We start from the raw sequence: 19,181 nt of genomic DNA, 5'->3' as shown, positions 1-19,181 counted from the left end.
TAGAATTGGCAGCATATGCATGTGAAGCAATTTATTATTTTTGACACGTGGGGAAGTTATTTATACTGAACATTTTAATTGGTTTTCAGGGAGCATTAATCTAACCAAAAAAGTGCATCATCAACACATAGATGTAAAATAAGTAGAAATAAATAATCATTGAAAATGTAATAATCTAGTGGTATAATCTCACGTGTCAAATGTTTCATGGACATAACTGTGACCTTTGCCTAATGATTCAAGTGCCTCTAGTGGCACTATTGAATAAGACTGGTGGCGCTCGCTCTCACAACACAAGCTTTGCTCAGTACCAAAAAACATAATCACCAGTGAATCTGTCCAACCACGCGCAGGTTGTGAGTTGAACAAGCATTCAATTTGAAAAAAGTCATTCTGGTCGTCCACGGATTTTTTGTTATTGATTTTTCTAAAACTTGAAGCGCAATAGGCTATTTCTTCATTGTGCTATGAGAAAAACAGACAGCAACGACTACTGCACCATGAAGAAGCTTTTCTTAAACATTTCGAATACTTTTTCTAAATGAACAGTAATTACCATTTAGACAATTATCATCATGATAATAACTGCTATTTGGCTATATCAACATTTGACAAATTTTATATTTCAAATCAGCACTGATATTTTATATATTTGAAATATGTAATGAGCTTGCATGAATTCTGAAGAAACTTATTGAGAAACAGGTTTTCAAGGCTTCTTGTGGCTAACACCGGTCAGAGCATCGTTGGAGGCGACCAAAAGTACCGCAGGCGCAGTTCCCTTCCACATTTTTACGGGAATCCAGCCCGGTTGTTCTCCAGCCAGCAGACAAATAGCATCAACCGTAGGAGGGGAAGGGATACAGACTCGTGCAGGCTAATTGTAGCAGCCAGCATTCGCAGGTGTAACACTGATCCGCCTGTGTGTGGAACTGGGGTATAATCTTGAAAAGCCGTCCAAAATATTGAGAGTGAAAAAACTGGGAGAATGTTGCACCAAGTACAATGAGCGCCCATTTGTCGCAGACACACAAACCCACATATGACTCCGTCGAATTCAAATTTGATGAGCAACACTGAAGCGTCTTTGGAATCTTAAAAAGTGGATCCCACGACTTTACAATCATGAGAAACACTTGGTTGTCTGCCCGGAGTTCGATTTTGGAATACTGGACATCGGCCATTCTATGTCTCTTTTGGATTCAGTACTCTTGTGGGATGCCTCATGTCATTCGAATAGGTAAGCGTTATTAAGTGTCTATTTATGTGTAATATGGACCGGCTATAGGTAAAGAATCAGTATCGTTCTTAAGAGTGGAAATCCTATCTATTTAGGAAAGTGAGTGTATCTATCTGTGCTTGTGCAGCATCTGTGGTTTTTGGAGTAACGGTCTTGCCCGTCATCTATAAAATATATATGTTTACGCTCTTTTCAAGGGTATGCTATCAGATGACTGTGTGCATCTAAAACAATATTGCAGAGACCCACAGTACTTTATACAATCAGAGATACATTGGATTAAATGCTGTGCAACTATTGTGACTTCATGTCAGGAGGCTTCGATGCAACCACATTGTCGCCGATATGTGTAAAAATGACCCCTACCCATGCTTGTTTGTTTTTCAACGCCATTCTTTTCTTATAGTCTATTATATGCTCCCTATGTGGTTATCATGTGGCAATTGATGTTGTTGACGCGTTATAAATACATCCTACATCAATACACATGATTAATCTTCATCTCACGTCAGTTATTCATTTTGGAGAAGGTTGACATGCTTAAAAATGCTTGACAAAGTAGAGAAAGTTTGCATAGCAATACAACATAAGTATGCACAACCCAAACATATTATTTGTACTTAAGAGGGCAAATAAGGAACAAAAACATATATTAAGGGGCCCGTGTGCTGAGATGGCACAGGTGTTGCTTGCCTTGGACAGCCGCATGACGCGTACTGTAGGCCTATGGAATGAAGGAAGTTTGTAAGCAACTCCTGCGTTGATCTCTAGTGCCTTTTTTCAAAATGTTTCCCCTTTGCTTTAACGGTTAATGTGATGACACAAGTGAGCGCGTGATGCTGCCTCTGTCTTTTGGAATCACTCCAAGTAAAACAATGTGAGAATTCTCATTCTGAGCGCGGAGATGTGATGAAACGTTTTGTGCGGCGAGGAGAGAGGGACAGAATGAAGATCAATACGTTTTTGTCCCAAGGCAAATCGCTTTTGACAAGTGGCTCGGTGCCATGCAGGACAATTACTCAAAATGGCATTAGCCGAAATTAACGTAGCTTTACAAGGCTCAATGTAAACGATGGAGAGCCATATGACAGGGCCCTGGACAAATGTGTGTATTTTGTCTTAACAGATAACCTAACAAGTCATTATGTAAAATAGTGAACAAACATATAAGAATATAAAATATAGTTTTCATTTTTACAATTTTACAATTTATTTCGCCCAAATCCAATCCATTTGTTTTGAAAGAACAGGCAGGCATATGTCTTACAGTAAAATATGTGTTATTACATAGTTATTAGGCTACATCATAGTCAAGTTTTTAACCTGTCAACAAAGACAGCCATATAGGCCATACAGTACACATTATAAATAATCAAATATTTTGATAAATAAATGTTGATTTCTGGTAGTTGAAATGAGTAGCCTATATATGTATTATTTCCTATACAAATTATTAGAAAAACATTGAGAGCAAACCAAACCATGATGTCTCACTAGAAAACGATGCATGGTATTGAGTATTACAGATGAGGTTTGTCATCACTTATTCTGGCTGGGCATGTCTTGATGATTGACTGCAGCATTGTGAACAGCTATGACATTGTTGTGGAGAGTTGTGATTTCGTAGATGCTGTGTAGAGTCTGCTTTGTTTTAGTGATGCAAATTGAAGAATTTTGTCAAAATAACCTTTTTTTCTAGTACCGCAGCTCATACAATGGAGTCTGAAAATAGCCTGTGACTGGTCTTGTTGTTGAAATGCCACAGAGCTGAGACAAATTTACCTTGAAATGTGCTACAGCTGCACTATTGCCTTTAAAAAAATATATTATTTTTATTTTTATTCTAGTCCAGGTGCAGTTCTTTCTGTATACATGAGTTAGTCTTTTGACAAAAGGCAGATGAGGATGTGCCAAGAAAATGTGCTGAATTTGAGTTGATGTCCACATGAACAAAAACATACAAATGCTTTAGAACAGAAAAATGAAATGCATGAAAATGTGTCTGAATGTACAGTCTGTGTGTGTGTGTGTGCGGGTTGTGTCTACTGTGCTTCATAGGCATATTTTCTACGTTAATAATATAGTGACATCTATGTCAATAACACTGTCTCTCTGTGTAAATCTGAATTTTTAAGTTAACTTCTGAGTGCCTTTTAATGGGTTTGTATATCTGTCTGCACGTAATCTACTGTATGTTTGTCTGTGGCAGGACTGCCCAACCCTCTTCCTGGAGATGTACCGTCCTGTAGGTTTCCAGTCCAACCCTAATTTAACACACCTGATTCTACTAATTAGCTGCTCAACAAGACCTTAACTAGCTGAATCAGAACTGCTAAATTAGGGATGGGCTGAAAACCTACAGAACAGTAGATTTCCAGGAAGAGGGCTGGGCAGCCCTGGTCTGTGGGCATCATCGCATGCTCATGTATGGAATGTGTTATCCTAGGCCTAGACTATATGTGCATACGGGGTGTCAATTGGCAGTCGCCATACCCTAGCTCCACATACAACAATTAAAAATAGGCTACTAAAATCATTCCAACCCTGATTAAAAGCCAAATGCAGATTAGTATAAATTAGTAGGTTGACTTTAGGACCATGCGGTAGCCTGGCTGGCTGGAGTTATGGAGAGCGCATCAATGAAGCTGCATGGAACAGTGTGTAAAGATGGCTGCAGTAGATGGCTTTGGCTAGGTAACTGCTGTTTGACTTGACATGAAACTAAACTAGAGTTTTAATCCCGGTGCGTACCAGCGAATTCTTGCATAACGTGTTTGTAGAGTGTTAATAAGGATCCGCCCCTTTTTTTCCCAATTTTCGCTTAAAATGACATACCCAAATCTAACTGCCTGTAGTTCAGAACCTGAAGCAAGGATATGCATATTCTTGATACCATTTGAAAGGAAACACTTTGTTTGTGGAAATGTGAAAATAATGTAGGAGAATATAACACATAAGATTATGGTAAAAGATAATGCAAAGAAAATCATCTTGGATTTTGCAAGAGAAAGGCCATAATGTATTATTATGTCTATGTCCTGGGAAATGTTCTTGTTACTTGCAACCTCATGCTAATCACATTAGCCTACGTTAGCTCAACCGTCCCGCGGGGGACCCACCGATCCTGTAGAGGTCCCCTATTGACTGAGGTGAGTGAAACTACAGCAAGAAGGTGACAATGTCTGGAGTCAATTTAGCTTGCCATACCCTCGGTTTAGCTGAAATGACTCCGCTGTGTGCATGTACATTATGTGTGACGTTAAGAGAGTGTATCCGTGAGAATATGTGTGAGTGTGTGTTGTGCTTGTGTATGAGTATACTATTCACACACTCACACTCTGGGTCAAAGCCATTTATCAACAGACCACCAGAGGGCCCTGTTGTAGTTCATGGTCGCTGGCCAGCATCGAACAATACCTTACAATACCAATCAAGCAAGCAACATTCACTGGAAGTGGGTGGTGGTGGCGGGCCAGTAGCGTAGGGTGTTCTGTCTGTGCAGTGTCTGCTCTTCGTTAGGTAGCCTAAGCAGTTCTCTCCAAGTACACCATCTGTGTAATGGTGGGCATCCAAGGTGGAGTTGTTTCCATTGATTTGAGTGCTTTTACAGTGCATAGCTCCATACTGAGGGCCAGATGGTCAATCGCACTCCTTCTGCAGGCCTGTAAACGTCTGAGGGAAGAAAAGAAAAAAGACTCTACTGTATCTAGGCCTATTGTATTCCTCTTAACTTCAGTGTTCTTCTTTTTCTTGTCTTTACTAAACAAGTAGTGCTCATACCATCATTTCTATGGTATATAGATAATGTATAGGATAGAGTGATTTTAGTATATTTTTGCTAGGCTACCCTGGTTGACAATGAGGTCTGGTTTTAGCTTATAATCGGTGGAGCTCAGACGCTGATTGTGTCTACCGGTGCTCATGAATAAATGTATTCTCTCAGTCATACGTGGAAACAAGGACCATGTTAAACGGTGCAACACTGTATAAAAGTCTTGAATGCAGACATTTGTTTGTGCTTTGTCAGAGACTGTCTGTTTCTCTAAAGCATGCCATTGAGAAATTTCTAAACAAATCGAGACATGATCTCTTTCAAGGACAGTCTCGCAATTCTTGCATTCTTGCATTCTAACTACCTGCTACTCAAAGTGCTCTGAACAAATTAAGGGAATCGTTCACCAACATTAGCACATTCTAAGATCTGATGACTATATCGGTAATGTGTTTTCTGACCCTCCTTTTGTCGAATTCTCGTGAAAGATTCTCAGAGATCAATTGTTAAACTCTGATTTACCACCCCACAATATCCCTGCACAACGTCTGTTTGCGCCTCTACCGGATGGAAACTACAAGTGTAGATCCCAATCAAAGGTGTTATCACGTGCTCCACTAAGGCAGTTATTTGTCTTTTAATAACTTCTCCTCGTGGTAAAAATGATGTGTGTAAAAACAAAGCGCAAATTAAAAGTACGACTCCCGGAGCATCGTAGCACCATTGGATGCAAAAACTCGACTTACCCAGTTGCGGCCCACTTTTTTGGAGCGAACCATTCAATTTCGTCCCTACGTTATATCGTCATCGAACATGTCACCCTCCCTAGGAGAGGGGGTGACCTCGAGAATTTATTCAATGAGAGGCTGCCTGGATCTTTCATTTAAAGACACTTGCTTCCTTCTGTGTCAACGTAGACTTTGATCTGAAGCCATTCTTGTGATTATTGTGATTTTGCTATTCATTGTAAATGTTTTGTAGGCCTATGTAGCCAAATTGTATCTATGATCGTATGCGAATCATTCGTGTTTTTTGTATGTGCTGTTTATATCTGAGAATTAACCAATGATATCAGGCCACACCCGGCAATGATTACAGACACCTGTGTGTGTCCTTTGACTCTATATAAACTAGTGACCCGCAGTATTTGTCAATAATACCCAATTATTGCAACTGAACTCTTAGAGTTTGCGGCTCTCCTTTTCTTTTTCAAGTGTTCTACTCCCCCTAGCCAGTACCTCGCCGAAACAGGTGTGCGTTTTTTTCACCTCCAGATTTCTCTATAGCATCCTGTCTGACTTAGGGTCTAAAGCTTTACATCCAAAGCTATAGTTGTTCATTTTGTGTGTCTTCTGTTAAAGTGATGCTCCCGAACAATTGTATAATTTCAACCAGTAGCTTTGAAAGTGGTGCTCATGAGCCAGAACGGGTCTTCATTTCTTGTGTACTACGTCATCCAATTGTCATCCATTTTGTTTGATGTTATGTCCTGAATTTTTTTTAATGAATAATAATTATATATAATTATATATATAATTATTATTATTATTCATTAAAAAAATGTTGCTAATTGCTAATATTTATATATATATATATATATATATATATATATATATATATATATATATATATATATGCAATTTGTATATGTGATAATATATACAATTTGTGATAATATATGCAATATATATATGCAATTTGTATGATATGTGATGAGTCCAGTTCATAGAATATTTTGTTGTGCTTAAGATCCTGGACTTAGTCTTTAAATAATGCCAACTTCAATGGATGCCAATGGTTATGTAACAAATTCAGCCAACCACTGAGCTTTGAGCATACTTCATTTGACATGAGGTAGGCTATAGCACCCATTTTAGAATGTAAATTGACAAAATTTACGACAGTTAGAGGGAAGTTACTGAAAGCTATGTGATGCAATGGAACTATATAAATACCTGAACAGCCGGTAACGGAAAATATGGATTTTTCAACAGCTTAGAACAGTGGCAATGATTTTATATAAATATATATATATATAATGGATGACTCACTCTCATGCCTCACTGTCATAGAGCAGCCAATGCTTATGCTGAAAACCAATGAAATTACAAACCAGCCCACAAGCCATTTAATAGATACTTATAGTTATGCTTATTTAATTTTTGTTGGAGGCAGAAGATTGATTAAACTAAGTTATAGTCTCTTGTCTCTTTTATTTCTTAATGCTGCTTTTCAGTGCCAGACAGGGATGTATTGAATATTCAATTACTTTATCTACCTAATACTTCATCATGGCCAGTTAATCAATCTTCCTCATGATATGACATCGCTTTCATTTCTTTTGCTCCCTTTTGCCCCTCCTCGTCAAACAGCCGGTGTCTGCATTGTCATTTTGTCTCCCCAAATGTAATTTATGCTTTGGGGAAAACACTACCTAAATACATTTTCTGCGTGAAATAACAGTCGAGAAGTCTGAAGATGTATTTGCTGCTGTATGCAATGTGACTGTTCCAAAGCCACACTTCTGTGAGGAGAATTAGAGCTGCGTTCGCTAGCTGCTGCTCGGTTGAAATTCTCCAAACACGATGAGTCACTTCAGAGGCTGGTCTTTATCCCTCCCAACCAGAAAATGTTCTTCATGTGATTAGCCTCTCCAGAATGCAGGCGAGAAGGAGAGCGCTCTCCGTTCACACACTCTCTCTCTCACACACACACACACAAACACACACTTGCCTAGATCCTCCTCACCGGGGTTCACGCAAACTTCTCATTTTAAATGACTCGCAAATATTTCAAGAGGCTGCGAAAAGGGCCGTGGTATAGTACTTCGCTTCTATTTATACAAAAGTTGAACTCAAGGCCGTGTGCAAAAGAATTCACCGCAGAGTTCCGAGAACAGAAAGAAGAGAGAGAAATAGTTGTGCTAGACAAAGAAAGGCAACAGCGAGTGGTGAACACATCAACAGTTGTGTGAAGTTAAGATGGCCGTCAATTGCCAGAGTGGAAAACAAATATTTAATTTTCATGTAAATGTAATCTGTCCCTAGACAGAAGAGGAGAAGGCAAGCAGGGAGAATCCTCTTGGCAGAGAGCTAGGCTAGCAGCCTGGGAGTTGTTGTGGTGCATACGAACAAAGACTGTGAGAGGTCACAGTACAATTGTATCCTGCGAGAGTGGGCTCCTTTGATGTGTGTGATGCGGGGATCTTTGTTAGTGATGCAGAGAGAGAGGAGGAGATACAAGAAGGATACAACAGTTATTCAACCTGTACAAACACACTTCACTCGCCCACACAGGCACAATATACACAACGTCTTCACTTAATAACTCATGCCAGCGGGCTTCTCTCTCTCTCTCTCTCTCTCTCTCTCTCTCTCTCTCTCTCTCTCTCTCTCTCTCTCTCTCTCTCTCTCTCTCTCTCTCTCTCTTCTCTCTCTCCCCACCCATAGTGACACTTCAACTAACACACATAAACGCACGCTCACAAAAACTCCATCCACAAACTCACTCCAGAACATATGTCTGGTCTCACAGGGGCTCTTGTACACAATCCAATTCCATTCGCTGTCAGCACACTTGCGGCCCGTCATTAGCTTCAATATAGCTGATGAGAAACGGCAGATGTTCATTTTGTTAAGGAGAGGGCCCTGTCTCAGAACGTGTTGTTTCCAGTTCTCCGCTGTCAGCAGGACACACTGTTTCTGCTCCATAGGAGACAAAATGTTACCCTCCAAACAAGCAAACACTCTAGGCAATATACTGAAATATAGGGCTACTGTTAGGAATTTTCATATTAATGTGTTATGAATCCATACATATGTCAGCTTGGGTGACATATAACTACGATGGTTAAATGTCACTATTTTGACATAATCTAATGAGATTCTAATGAAAGACAATAATAGGAAAGGTTTAATAAAATGCATTATGAAAACGTTGACGAGGTCAACAAGAGGTCATACAGTGTCAACACCAAGATGATTATATGCTATACTTAGCAACAAACGTTGTCTCAAGAAAGTGTACATCTGCCGTGTACATTAGTAGAGCTGTTGTATTATGCATGCTAGATAATGATTATTAAATCAAAAATCCATTGAGGATTAATGTAACGGATATCTCTAACAGTAAGGTAACCCTATGACACAGTAGGGCCTTTTAGCTACACAGCTAGCCTAGCTGTGTTCCCACACCAGATGGTGTTTTCATATCATACTACAAAGTGTGCGCTCCACAGTGAAAGATTGGCGGCAAGCATATGCTTCTGGTAACTATTTCAGTAAATAATACTGAGCAACCCTCACATCAATGCGTCCGTCTAGTTCTGAAGAAATTAGCCAAAAACTTGAGTTTGGGCAGGAGTTTTATTGAGCAGAGTTTCGGTATTTACTGTTGATGCTTTTCTAGATTATTCTTCTGTATTCGGTATGAAGAATTGAGGTAATGTATTGAATTGAACATAACCAAAAACTGCTTGCACGCATGTGGAAGTCAGGCAAATGGCCAGCTGATAAAGTCAGTTAACCATCTCCCTGTCTCTCCCCAGCAGCCTTCTGGGACTAAATGTCATTATAGCAGCCGGATGTGTGCTTTCCTGGATTTGACAGTGTTTTAAAATTAATGGCTTGTCAATGTTTTTTTGGGGGTTGTAAATGTTGCTGTACCGAGGCAATGAATCAAATTTCCTGCTTTAGCCATTTGTCTTTATTACGTGCCCTTGTCCTTTCAGTTTGACTCCTTCTCTCAGCCTCCTCCGGGTTCTGCTGGAAAAGTCAAATCAAATTAAAACAGACAGGAAACCTTGATCACCAGCCATTTTATTTTGTGGGTCATGGAGCTCTATAGCATGGTTAATTGGTGGTGGAACATTTGGCAGGTATTTGTTAAATTTCAGTGCAGGGAGCATTTCTCTTTGGATTTGTAAATGTGCACCCATGAATGCGCCCAAGCACAACATGCACACACCAAGATGTGTTCACAGAGGGGTGGCAGGTAGAGTGTTGGGCCAGTAACCGAAAGGTCACTGATCTGAATCCCCAAGCCGGCAAAGTGGAAAGATCTGCCATTCTGCTCTTGAGCAAGACACTTAACCCACAACAACAACTGCTCCCTGGGCTCCGATGACGTGAACATCGATTAAGGCAGCCCCCCGCACCTCTCTGATTCAGAGGGGTTGAGTTAAATGCGAAAGTCACATTTCGGTTGAATGCATTCAGTTGTGCAACTGACTTGGTATCCCCTTTTCATTCCAATCCTACACATGCATACACACACACAACACACACAAAATGCACACACCGCTATGGTCTCCCATTATTTCTCCCTCCACGCTGCAGTATAAGCGAAAGAGAGCGAAAGAGAGAGAGAGAAAGAAAGAGAGCGAGCAAGAGAGAGTGAGAGCGCACAGACGCAGCTTGGGAGACTCTTATTTAGTTTGTTAATTAGCTTGAACCTTTTGATCCAAGCAAGATAAAAACAGAGCCTTTATTTCATCGCCTTTCAAATAGGCATTCAACGGAGCAGTTTCCCCTGCCTTCTCTATAAAAATACTGCCTTATCTGTCCACGGACTGTGTATACTGGTGTAACTATGCAGCTCTAAGACACCCCTTGTTACACAGGCATTACAACAGCGAGACCTTTTCTTCTCCTCTTTATAGTAATCAGGATTTGACACCGAAGGTATCAGTGGCCTGCACGGGTTTAAATCCTATTTAGCTTGGCAATGTACAGGGTGTGGTATGATTTCATTCTGCCCTTTTAATCAGGCACGTTATTGTTATGGGTGTGCTGCAAATGTCAGGTCTGGTCGTGTGATTCCTTCCCTGCATTGTGTGTGAGGTTTTATGGCTGGGGGAAGGGGGGGGGGGTGTAATGTGTGTATAGTGTAGTGTAAATGTGTGTATATGTGACTCGTTTCAGGAAACTAGGCGTGTGTCACTACTTCACAGTAGAGTCATTTGAACGTAAACTTTTTTTAATAAAATTTCATTTTTTGGCAGAAATGCCTTCTGGAAAATGTGAATTTTCATGTGCCTTAACAAAATAACAAACTTGTTTGCCATCTGTAACTACAAATAACATTGTTATATAACAAGCCTAGTTGGTTCAGCCAAAGAAAAAGTCAGGAACCGTCCCGCTAGCCATGATTGGCTGATATAATGGATGGGCTGGACATGCCGAGAGATGAGTTGGAGCACGGTTCTGTCTATAACATGATCTGGTTAATACAGTATGTGTAGGTAATCCCTTCTAAAGCAGCTTTTTTTAAAGATATCATGTAATAGATCTGCAATAGTGTTGCTCTCCACTTTCTGGAATGAGAGTATGATAGCTAAGGAGGTGGAGAAAATTCTGGCATTTGATTGCAAATATGCAGAGGGAGTATAATACAGCTGTTTCCGGATTACATCCTCAAACTAAGGGCAACCATGGCCTCCGTGACAGAGGGAGGAAAAGCGTCCATCCATACGGGTAAAATAGTCTAGCTAGCTACATTTCCATATATTACACGTTTTTAATTTAGTCAGAAAGTCATTTTCATTTGAAGTTCAAGCGTACTCTTAGCTATCTAGCTAATGTTAGCTGGCTGGCTCGCTAGCTAACGTTATGTGTATGATCTGTTTAGTAATATTATTCACATCTCAGAGCCATTTGTATTGCTAGTTATAGTCTAATGTTAGCTAGCTAGCTTACATTGAACCTGTTTGGTTAGCTACCTACAGATTCATCCAGGGTAGTAACATTATGAGTTGGGATTAGGGTTCATTGTTTAGCATGTCTAAACAAAAGACTTCACTATGCAAGTAACCATTTCAATAGAATGTTCATGATGTCACTGCGACAACTGTCGATAGATGTAGCAGGTAAATTTTCTCTGGCTATCTACTCCGATTTCAGAGAACTCTCATGTGAGTGTGCAAGAGCGCAGAATAACTGATGAATTTACAAACACTCGTTGAATATGGCCGGTGTCAGTAAACGTTGGCAAAAAAGCTTAATTAAATTGTTGTCAGTAGCACAGTTACAGTCACCAACGCTCTGGACTCTCTCTCTACCGCACCTGCTGTCTCTAACTCTGAATGATCGGCTATGAAAAGCCAACTGACATTTACTCCTGAGGTGCTGACCTGTTGCACCCTCTACAACCACTGTGATTATTATTATCTGACCCTGCTGGTCATCTATGAACGTTTGAACATCTTGGCCATGTTCTGTTTTAATTTCCACCCGGCACAGCCAGAAGAGGACTGGCCACACCTCAGAGCCTGGTTCCTCTCTAGGTTTCTTCCTAGGTTCTGGCCTTTCTAGGGAGTTTTTCCTAGCCACCGTGCTTCTACATTTGCATTGCTTGCTGTTTGGGGTTTTAGGCTGGGTTTCCTTATAGCACTTTGTGACATCGGCTGATGTAAAAAGGGCTTTATACATACATTTGATTGATAAAAACAGCCTAACCAGCTCTGCTAGGACAAGTAAAATGGTCAGAGTGAGCTGTTCTCTCATTTGTGTCTGGAAGTAGCTAGCAAGCTAGCCAACATTAGACAGTTAGCTTGGGTGCTTGCCTGCTGTTGTGAGGTCAGAATGCTTGGATCAACTCTACTCATCGGCCAGAGTATCCAGTGCGCGCTCTGAACACTCGAGAGCAAAACACTCTGAATTTATGAACAGACAATCTAACAATGCTCTGAGTTTACAAACATCCAGAAAGCACTCTGAGCGCACTCTGGGACTCCAGATTGAGTTTACGAACACACCCATAGTATAAACCAGCCTTTAGTACATGGCCTCACATGTGAATACTTAAAGAGATGGGTGGGGCTAAGGCTTGAGGGTGTGAACGATGCTGAATGGGCCATTTTCTCAAAAGTGAGGTTACAAGTTAATCAACTTTCAAAGCAGAATTACTTTCCCATTGTTCCTCAACTGTAGTGTATGATATACCATTTCAAATGTTGATACATAGGACCGAATCGAGCTGGTCGGTTACGTATGTGCTAGTATCTGTGTGTGCATGCTACCAATCAACAGTGGCGAGTGTGTTGGGAAGGACTCATCCTCCATTCCCCCCTTGGTGAGGGGGAGCAGATAAGACAAACCTCCCTGGGCCAAACCATTGCAAATGTATGGCTATCACTCTGGGGAAACAGAGATCCCTTTAAGACAATTCAGCCTCACACCTTTTTTCCCCGGCGGCGACAGTCGGCAACTATATCAGGAGAGATGCTTCCGCGTTTACTGCACTCGTTCACTCCCTCACTCCCTCCATTGACTGATAGATTGGAGGTTGGAAGCCACTGTCAATTTAGTTAACACCATGAAAGCACCTGAAGATCCCTCTCTGGTCTCTCTGTGTGCTATATAAGACAACCTGGGTATCCTCCTCCGTCTAAGGGAATGTTTAACCGTCTACTGTCCGACTGTCCCCGGGGTGCACTATGGTTAACCACAGAGTGTATGCTGTGAATCACTTAAGGGCTGCCCTTCTGCATGTGCCCAGACGAAGACAGATGGGACTCGAGATGGAGATTATCATTAATGGGGAGGGATAGGAGAGGAATTGAATGGGGGAGTGGAAGTTAGTGGGCGACTTGGGATTGTCGGTGCAGATCAGCTAAGTTGTTAGCGATTCTTGCATGAATCATAGCATTAGCAGAAGGGCATTCCATCCAATGTTCAGAACAGTACCCTTCCCTCAGGTCACCACTACAGATGTTCTTTGTGAAGTGAGCGAGAATCTTAGAAGGCCTGGGATGGCTGTCATAGTAACAGCAGCTTATGTTGCCAATTTGCGACGTGATTGGATGACGGCGGCCCCTTTTTTTTATCAAGAATGAAGTGTTTGATTGTCCTCGGTCTAATCAGCATGCTTATTCTCCAAAATCAATTCTCTATCAAAGAGAGATTTAATGAGGAGTTTCGCTGCTGTGCATTTCTCAAATATTATTTTTGTTCACTCTCAACTTTCGCCTCAGTATTTTTATAACGACTGATTCGTTCACTTATTAAACAGTTTCCAGTTACTCATAGTAGCGCTCAGTTTGGTTCCGCAGTGTTATAGTTCTGTTCTAACTTACCAGTCTTTTTTGGTTAGCCACAGTCTTCTTTGTCATGACATGGGTTTTGACTCCACAATTGGTCTTTGATTAGTTACATGAACGTTATTGTGCAGTAACACTGTCTGTGAACCCTCTGTGTATAATACATTTTAGTTTACATATCATGGCTCAGTCTATATACAGTACAAAGTTTATACATGCATTCGTAATGCATGGCTTACTGGAGGCGTATAGACATTGGTACTAAAATCTGTCACTGTTCATTTAATCACTAGTAGTGTGGTTTGCATATTGCTCGAAGATGTGATGAAAATGAGTACTGAATCGCTGGCTACAAGTCCAGCAGAACAGGAGTCAGTCAAGCAAAGAAAAGTCAATCTCACGAACAAAAACCCTTAACCGTTTAACTTCAACCTGATATTACACGCAATACACAGAGAGTGAGAAATCTGGTCTATATTCTGCATTAAACAAAGAGCAATTTTGAAACTGGTTAATTAGGTCAACTAAGTGCACGACATCAAGGGTAAACTTGAGATTATCAAATTTGCATGAGCAACAATAGTCTTTAATCAGCGACTATTATTTGCTTAGATGAAAGGAATCAGCTGAAGGATGTCACAACAATCACATGTAAATGTAACGAGACATCTGCAATGTATTAATTACTCTGAAGTCGGAAGTAAACAATGTTTATCATATTTGTCCATGGTTTGTTTATGCTAATCATTTCAGATCAAATTAATTATTGTTCTATGTATTTTCTACACAGTATATATATGATTCAGCCTAGCAGAATATTTTATAACAGGACAGAGATGTTGTCATGTTGCCATTGCAATGTTCTCATTGTTTGTATTTCCTCTGTGTTCTTCGTGATATATATATATATTCCCTTCACCACCTTTCCATATAATCTTCAAGATTATAGTCTTCATATACGTATGGAATCCTTTCATGCAATCATCCCTTCGGCCATCCTGCTACCATCTAAAACATGACGTCAGCCAGGGATAGCAAATGTGCAGCTCTGTCCACAAGTGAGCACATTACACTGGAAATAGGGGAAATATGGAGAAATGTCAAAGGCACTGCTGAGTCATTCTGCTAAGGCCCAAGAACATTGAGGTGAGAGGTGCATCAGTGACCTCTAGGATTGGAGATAAACACAGGAAATAGCAGCTTAGAAACCGTCCTCTACGACAATGCGATGTCTAGACGGTAAAATATATTACGGAAATGTAGGGGAGTATTGTAGCTTAGAAACAGCAATACCCTGAATGTCTAAAGTGATCTATTCTAAATGTCAGACATTAGGGTTGAGGAGAGGGTAAGGCTGCCTTTGGTGGTAATACAGAAAACCCTCTGCTTTTTCATGGGATTGGTATTGTACTTCACCCTTACATCCTGAATACATGAAAACATTTCCATATAATCCCAACATGGTGTCATTATATATGTCACAATATTGAAATGTAATATTAGTTATGTAACTTCCTTTCACATTGCTTATCTCACTAATTATTTTGATTTCATTCAACCAAATTATACTTGTACCTACTATACATTGTATGCATTTTGCAAAGTACAGTATCTCCCATGAAAACAAGAGGCCCTCAACATTACCAGTCTGCTTGTTGTACTGTAATATATGACCAACAGAGAAAGGCCACACTTAAAATGATTGGCATGCAGGTGGCGTCCCAGAATGAATGCTTGTTTAATGCCCTGCACTTGCTCTCTCTGCACTGTCCACGTATGGATCTCCTGTCTGTCTCAAGGAGTAATTACTTTAAATGTGCACAGGCCCATTCCTGAAGTAGACAGGCATTCTGTGGAGAGAAACCTGCAATGTAAGTCATGTTTGAATACTTTTCAAATGAATCCTTACTTCTTCCCTTCATTGGGTTTGTTTACATGCAGACAATAATATGATTATTGTGAATACTCAGATTAATATGATAGTTCTATTAAAACGTTTGCATGCTTTGCAAGAAGAACAATTTCCTTAATAATCCTTTTTACATGGACACATCTGAAATCCAGGCTACCTGATGGGACTTTGATGAATTCAGAAAATTGGCAGTCAAAGTAAACGTTCTACCATACCGACCATGTTATTTTTTTATGTGTTCGGACATATAAAGTTAGTATGTGAAAACTACAAGTAACTGCCAAAATTAAGGAAACACCAACATAAAGTGTTTTAATAGAGCGTTGCACCACCACAAGCCAGAACAGCTTCAGTGCTCCTTGAAATAGATTCAAGTGTCTGGAACTCTATTGGAGGGATACAACACCATTCTTCCACGAGAAATTCCATAATTTGGTATTTTGTTAATAGTGGTGGAAAACGGTGACTCAGGAGCCGCTCCAGAATCTCTCATAAGTGTTCAATTGGGTTAAGATCTGGTGACTGAGACGGCCATGGCATATGATTTACATCATTTTCATGCTCATCAAACCATTCAGTGACCACTCGTGCCCTGTGGATAGGGGCATAGCCATGGTAGCCAAAATAATGGCCTACCCAGCATTTTCATACATGGCCCTAAGCATGATGGGACGTTAATTGCTTAACTACCTCAGGAACCACACCTGTGTGGAAGCACCTGCTTTCAATACATTGTATTCGAGGTCGACCTATTAAATCGGCAGGGCCGATTTAATTAGGACCAATTTCAAGGTTTCATAACAATCGCAATCGGCCTTTTTGGACGCCGATTATGGCCGATTACATTGCAATCCATGAGGAGACTGCATGGCAGGCTGACCACCTGTTACGCGAGTGCAGCAAGGAGCCAAGGTAAGTTGCTAGCGAGCAATAAACCTATCTTATAAAAAACAATCAATCTTCACATAATCACTAGTTAACTACACATGGTTGATGATATTACTAGGTTAACTAGCTTGTTCTGTGTTGCATATAATCAATCCGGTGCCTGTTAATTTATCATCGAATCAGCCTACTTCAACTTCGCCAAACGGGTGATGATTTAACAAAAGCACATTCGCAAAAAAAAGCACAATCGTTGCAATAATGTACCTAACAATAAACATCAATGCCTTTCTTAAAATCAATACACAAGTATATTTTTTTAAACCGGCATGTGTAGTTGAAAGAAATTCATGTTAGCAGGCAATATTAACTAGGGAAATTGTGCGAACTGTTGAAAGGCCACTTATTCCTAACAAAGATGTATTAATTTGCATGAATTTTACATAAATATGACATAATATTGAAGGTTGTGCAATGTAACAGCAATCTTTAGACTTAGGGTTGCCACCCGTTCGATAAAATACGTAACGGTTCCGTATTTCACTGAAAGAATAAACGTTTTGTTTTCGAAGTGATAGTTTCCGGATTTGACCATAATAATGACCGAAGGCTCGTATATCGGTGTGTTTATTATATTATAATTAAGTATATGATTTGATAGAGCAGTCTGACTGAGCGGTGGAAGGCAGCAGCAGGCTCGTAAGCGTTCATTCAAACAGCAGCTCTTAGCAATGCTTGAAGCACAGCGCTGTTTATGGCTTCAAGCCTGAGATTAGGCTGGCAATACTTAAGTGCCTATAAGAACATCCAATAGTCAAAGGTATATGAAATACAAATGGTATAGAGAGAAATAGTCCTATAATTCCTATAATAACTACAACCTAAAACTTCTTAACTGGGAATATTGAAGACTCATGTAAAATGAACCACCAGCTTTCATATGTTCTCTTGTTCTGAGCAAGGAACTTAAACGTTAGCTTTTTTACATGGCACATATTGCACTTTTACTTTCTTCTCCAACACTGTTTTTGCATTATTTAAACCAAATTGAATATGTTTCATTATTTATTTGAGACTAAATGTATTTTATTTATGTATTATATTAAGTTAAAATAAACGTTCATTGTTCATTCTGTATTGTTGTAATTGTCATTATTACAAATATATATATAAAAATCGGCCGATTAATCGGCAGCAAATTTCAGTCCTCGAATAATCGGTATCGGCGTTGGAAAATCATAATCGGTCGACCTCTACACTGTATCCCTCATTTACTCAAGTGTTTCCATTATTTTGGCAGTTATCTGTATTTCTATGATGCGTACTTTGAGTTTTTCCGAACTCTCTTCACTCACGCAAAAGAGGGAGGCTTGTACTGCTGGTGTAGGACATGCACAGATCAAATACACCACTGGAACTCCGATTAAGGTGTTTACATGTTCTAATAATTCGAAAGATTGCTCAGAAATCCAGTTGTTTTAATCAGAGTATGCTTACTTCGATTATGACCAATTAAGATAAGCAGAGTAAGGTGTTTACATGACTAATGCCATACTCGGCCTACTGCCATCAAATGATTATTGTGCATGTAAACGTACTCATTGAAGTAATCACTGATCTGACCAGATTGGATTGGCAAAAGTAAGGGTTACAAAACACAGCTTCCACCAATCCACATTATGTCAAATTTGTTATTACTTCAAGGAAAGTTGGAAGGAAGGATGCATTTTTTAGGTAATTGAACAGGGCAGTAATGATAAAGTAACTGGAAATATACATAGTAGGTCTGTACATTATACGCTATGTATAGAATTCATTGCTTGATCCAGTCTGAATCATATAAGCATGATTCAAAAGACTATTCACAGTTGCTCATTGTTAGACTTGAATAGTTGGTTTTGCTCACACCAAAATCACTGACTAAACCACATGAGATCGTAAGGGTGATTGAAAAAAGCTTTATTCCTATTCGGGGCACTCTTGGAGGCAAGGGCACAATCAGCGGGTCTTTGTAAGCCTCTGTCTGCAGCCGTTAATGACGGCTGGCACGAGCTGAGCAGAGAGATCAGAGCATGCATGTCCTCCGTCAATAGACAGAGCAAGCACTGGAGATAACAGAGCCAGGACAGTGTATGTGTGGCTGTGTGTGACTGTGTGTATTTGCGAATGTGTACGTGTGTGTGTGTGTGACTTTGTGTGTGTTCCGAGTGGAGCCTATTAGAGCGGGGAGCTGCTCCAGCCGCTGTCAAACTTTACAAGAAAGGACCAGAGAAGATATTACCTGCAATGATGGGCTTTTGCCGACTAACTCTACAGTGTTCAACTGTAAAGACTG

General features: G+C 40.1%; 1 protein-coding gene across 1 annotated transcript in view; it reads left to right on the top strand.

Annotated features, from left to right (window-relative positions):
* The first annotated feature begins 308 nt into the window (after positions 1 to 308).
* Positions 309 to 19,181, top strand: part of grik3 (glutamate ionotropic receptor kainate type subunit 3) — a 125,391-nt gene continuing 106,518 nt past the window's right edge. The window contains exon 1 of the mRNA XM_029737840.1: positions 309 to 1,240. Coding sequence (XP_029593700.1) covers positions 1,126 to 1,240 — 115 coding nt within the window. The 5' untranslated portion in view covers positions 309 to 1,125. The remainder of the gene's footprint in view (positions 1,241 to 19,181) is intronic.

The sequence above is a fragment of the Salmo trutta genome, chromosome 37 (assembly GCF_901001165.1).
Source record: "Salmo trutta chromosome 37, fSalTru1.1, whole genome shotgun sequence".
NCBI lineage: Eukaryota > Metazoa > Chordata > Actinopteri > Salmoniformes > Salmonidae > Salmo > Salmo trutta.
The sequence above is the reverse complement of the archived record's forward strand: the minus strand, read 5'-3'. Positions and strand labels throughout refer to the sequence as shown.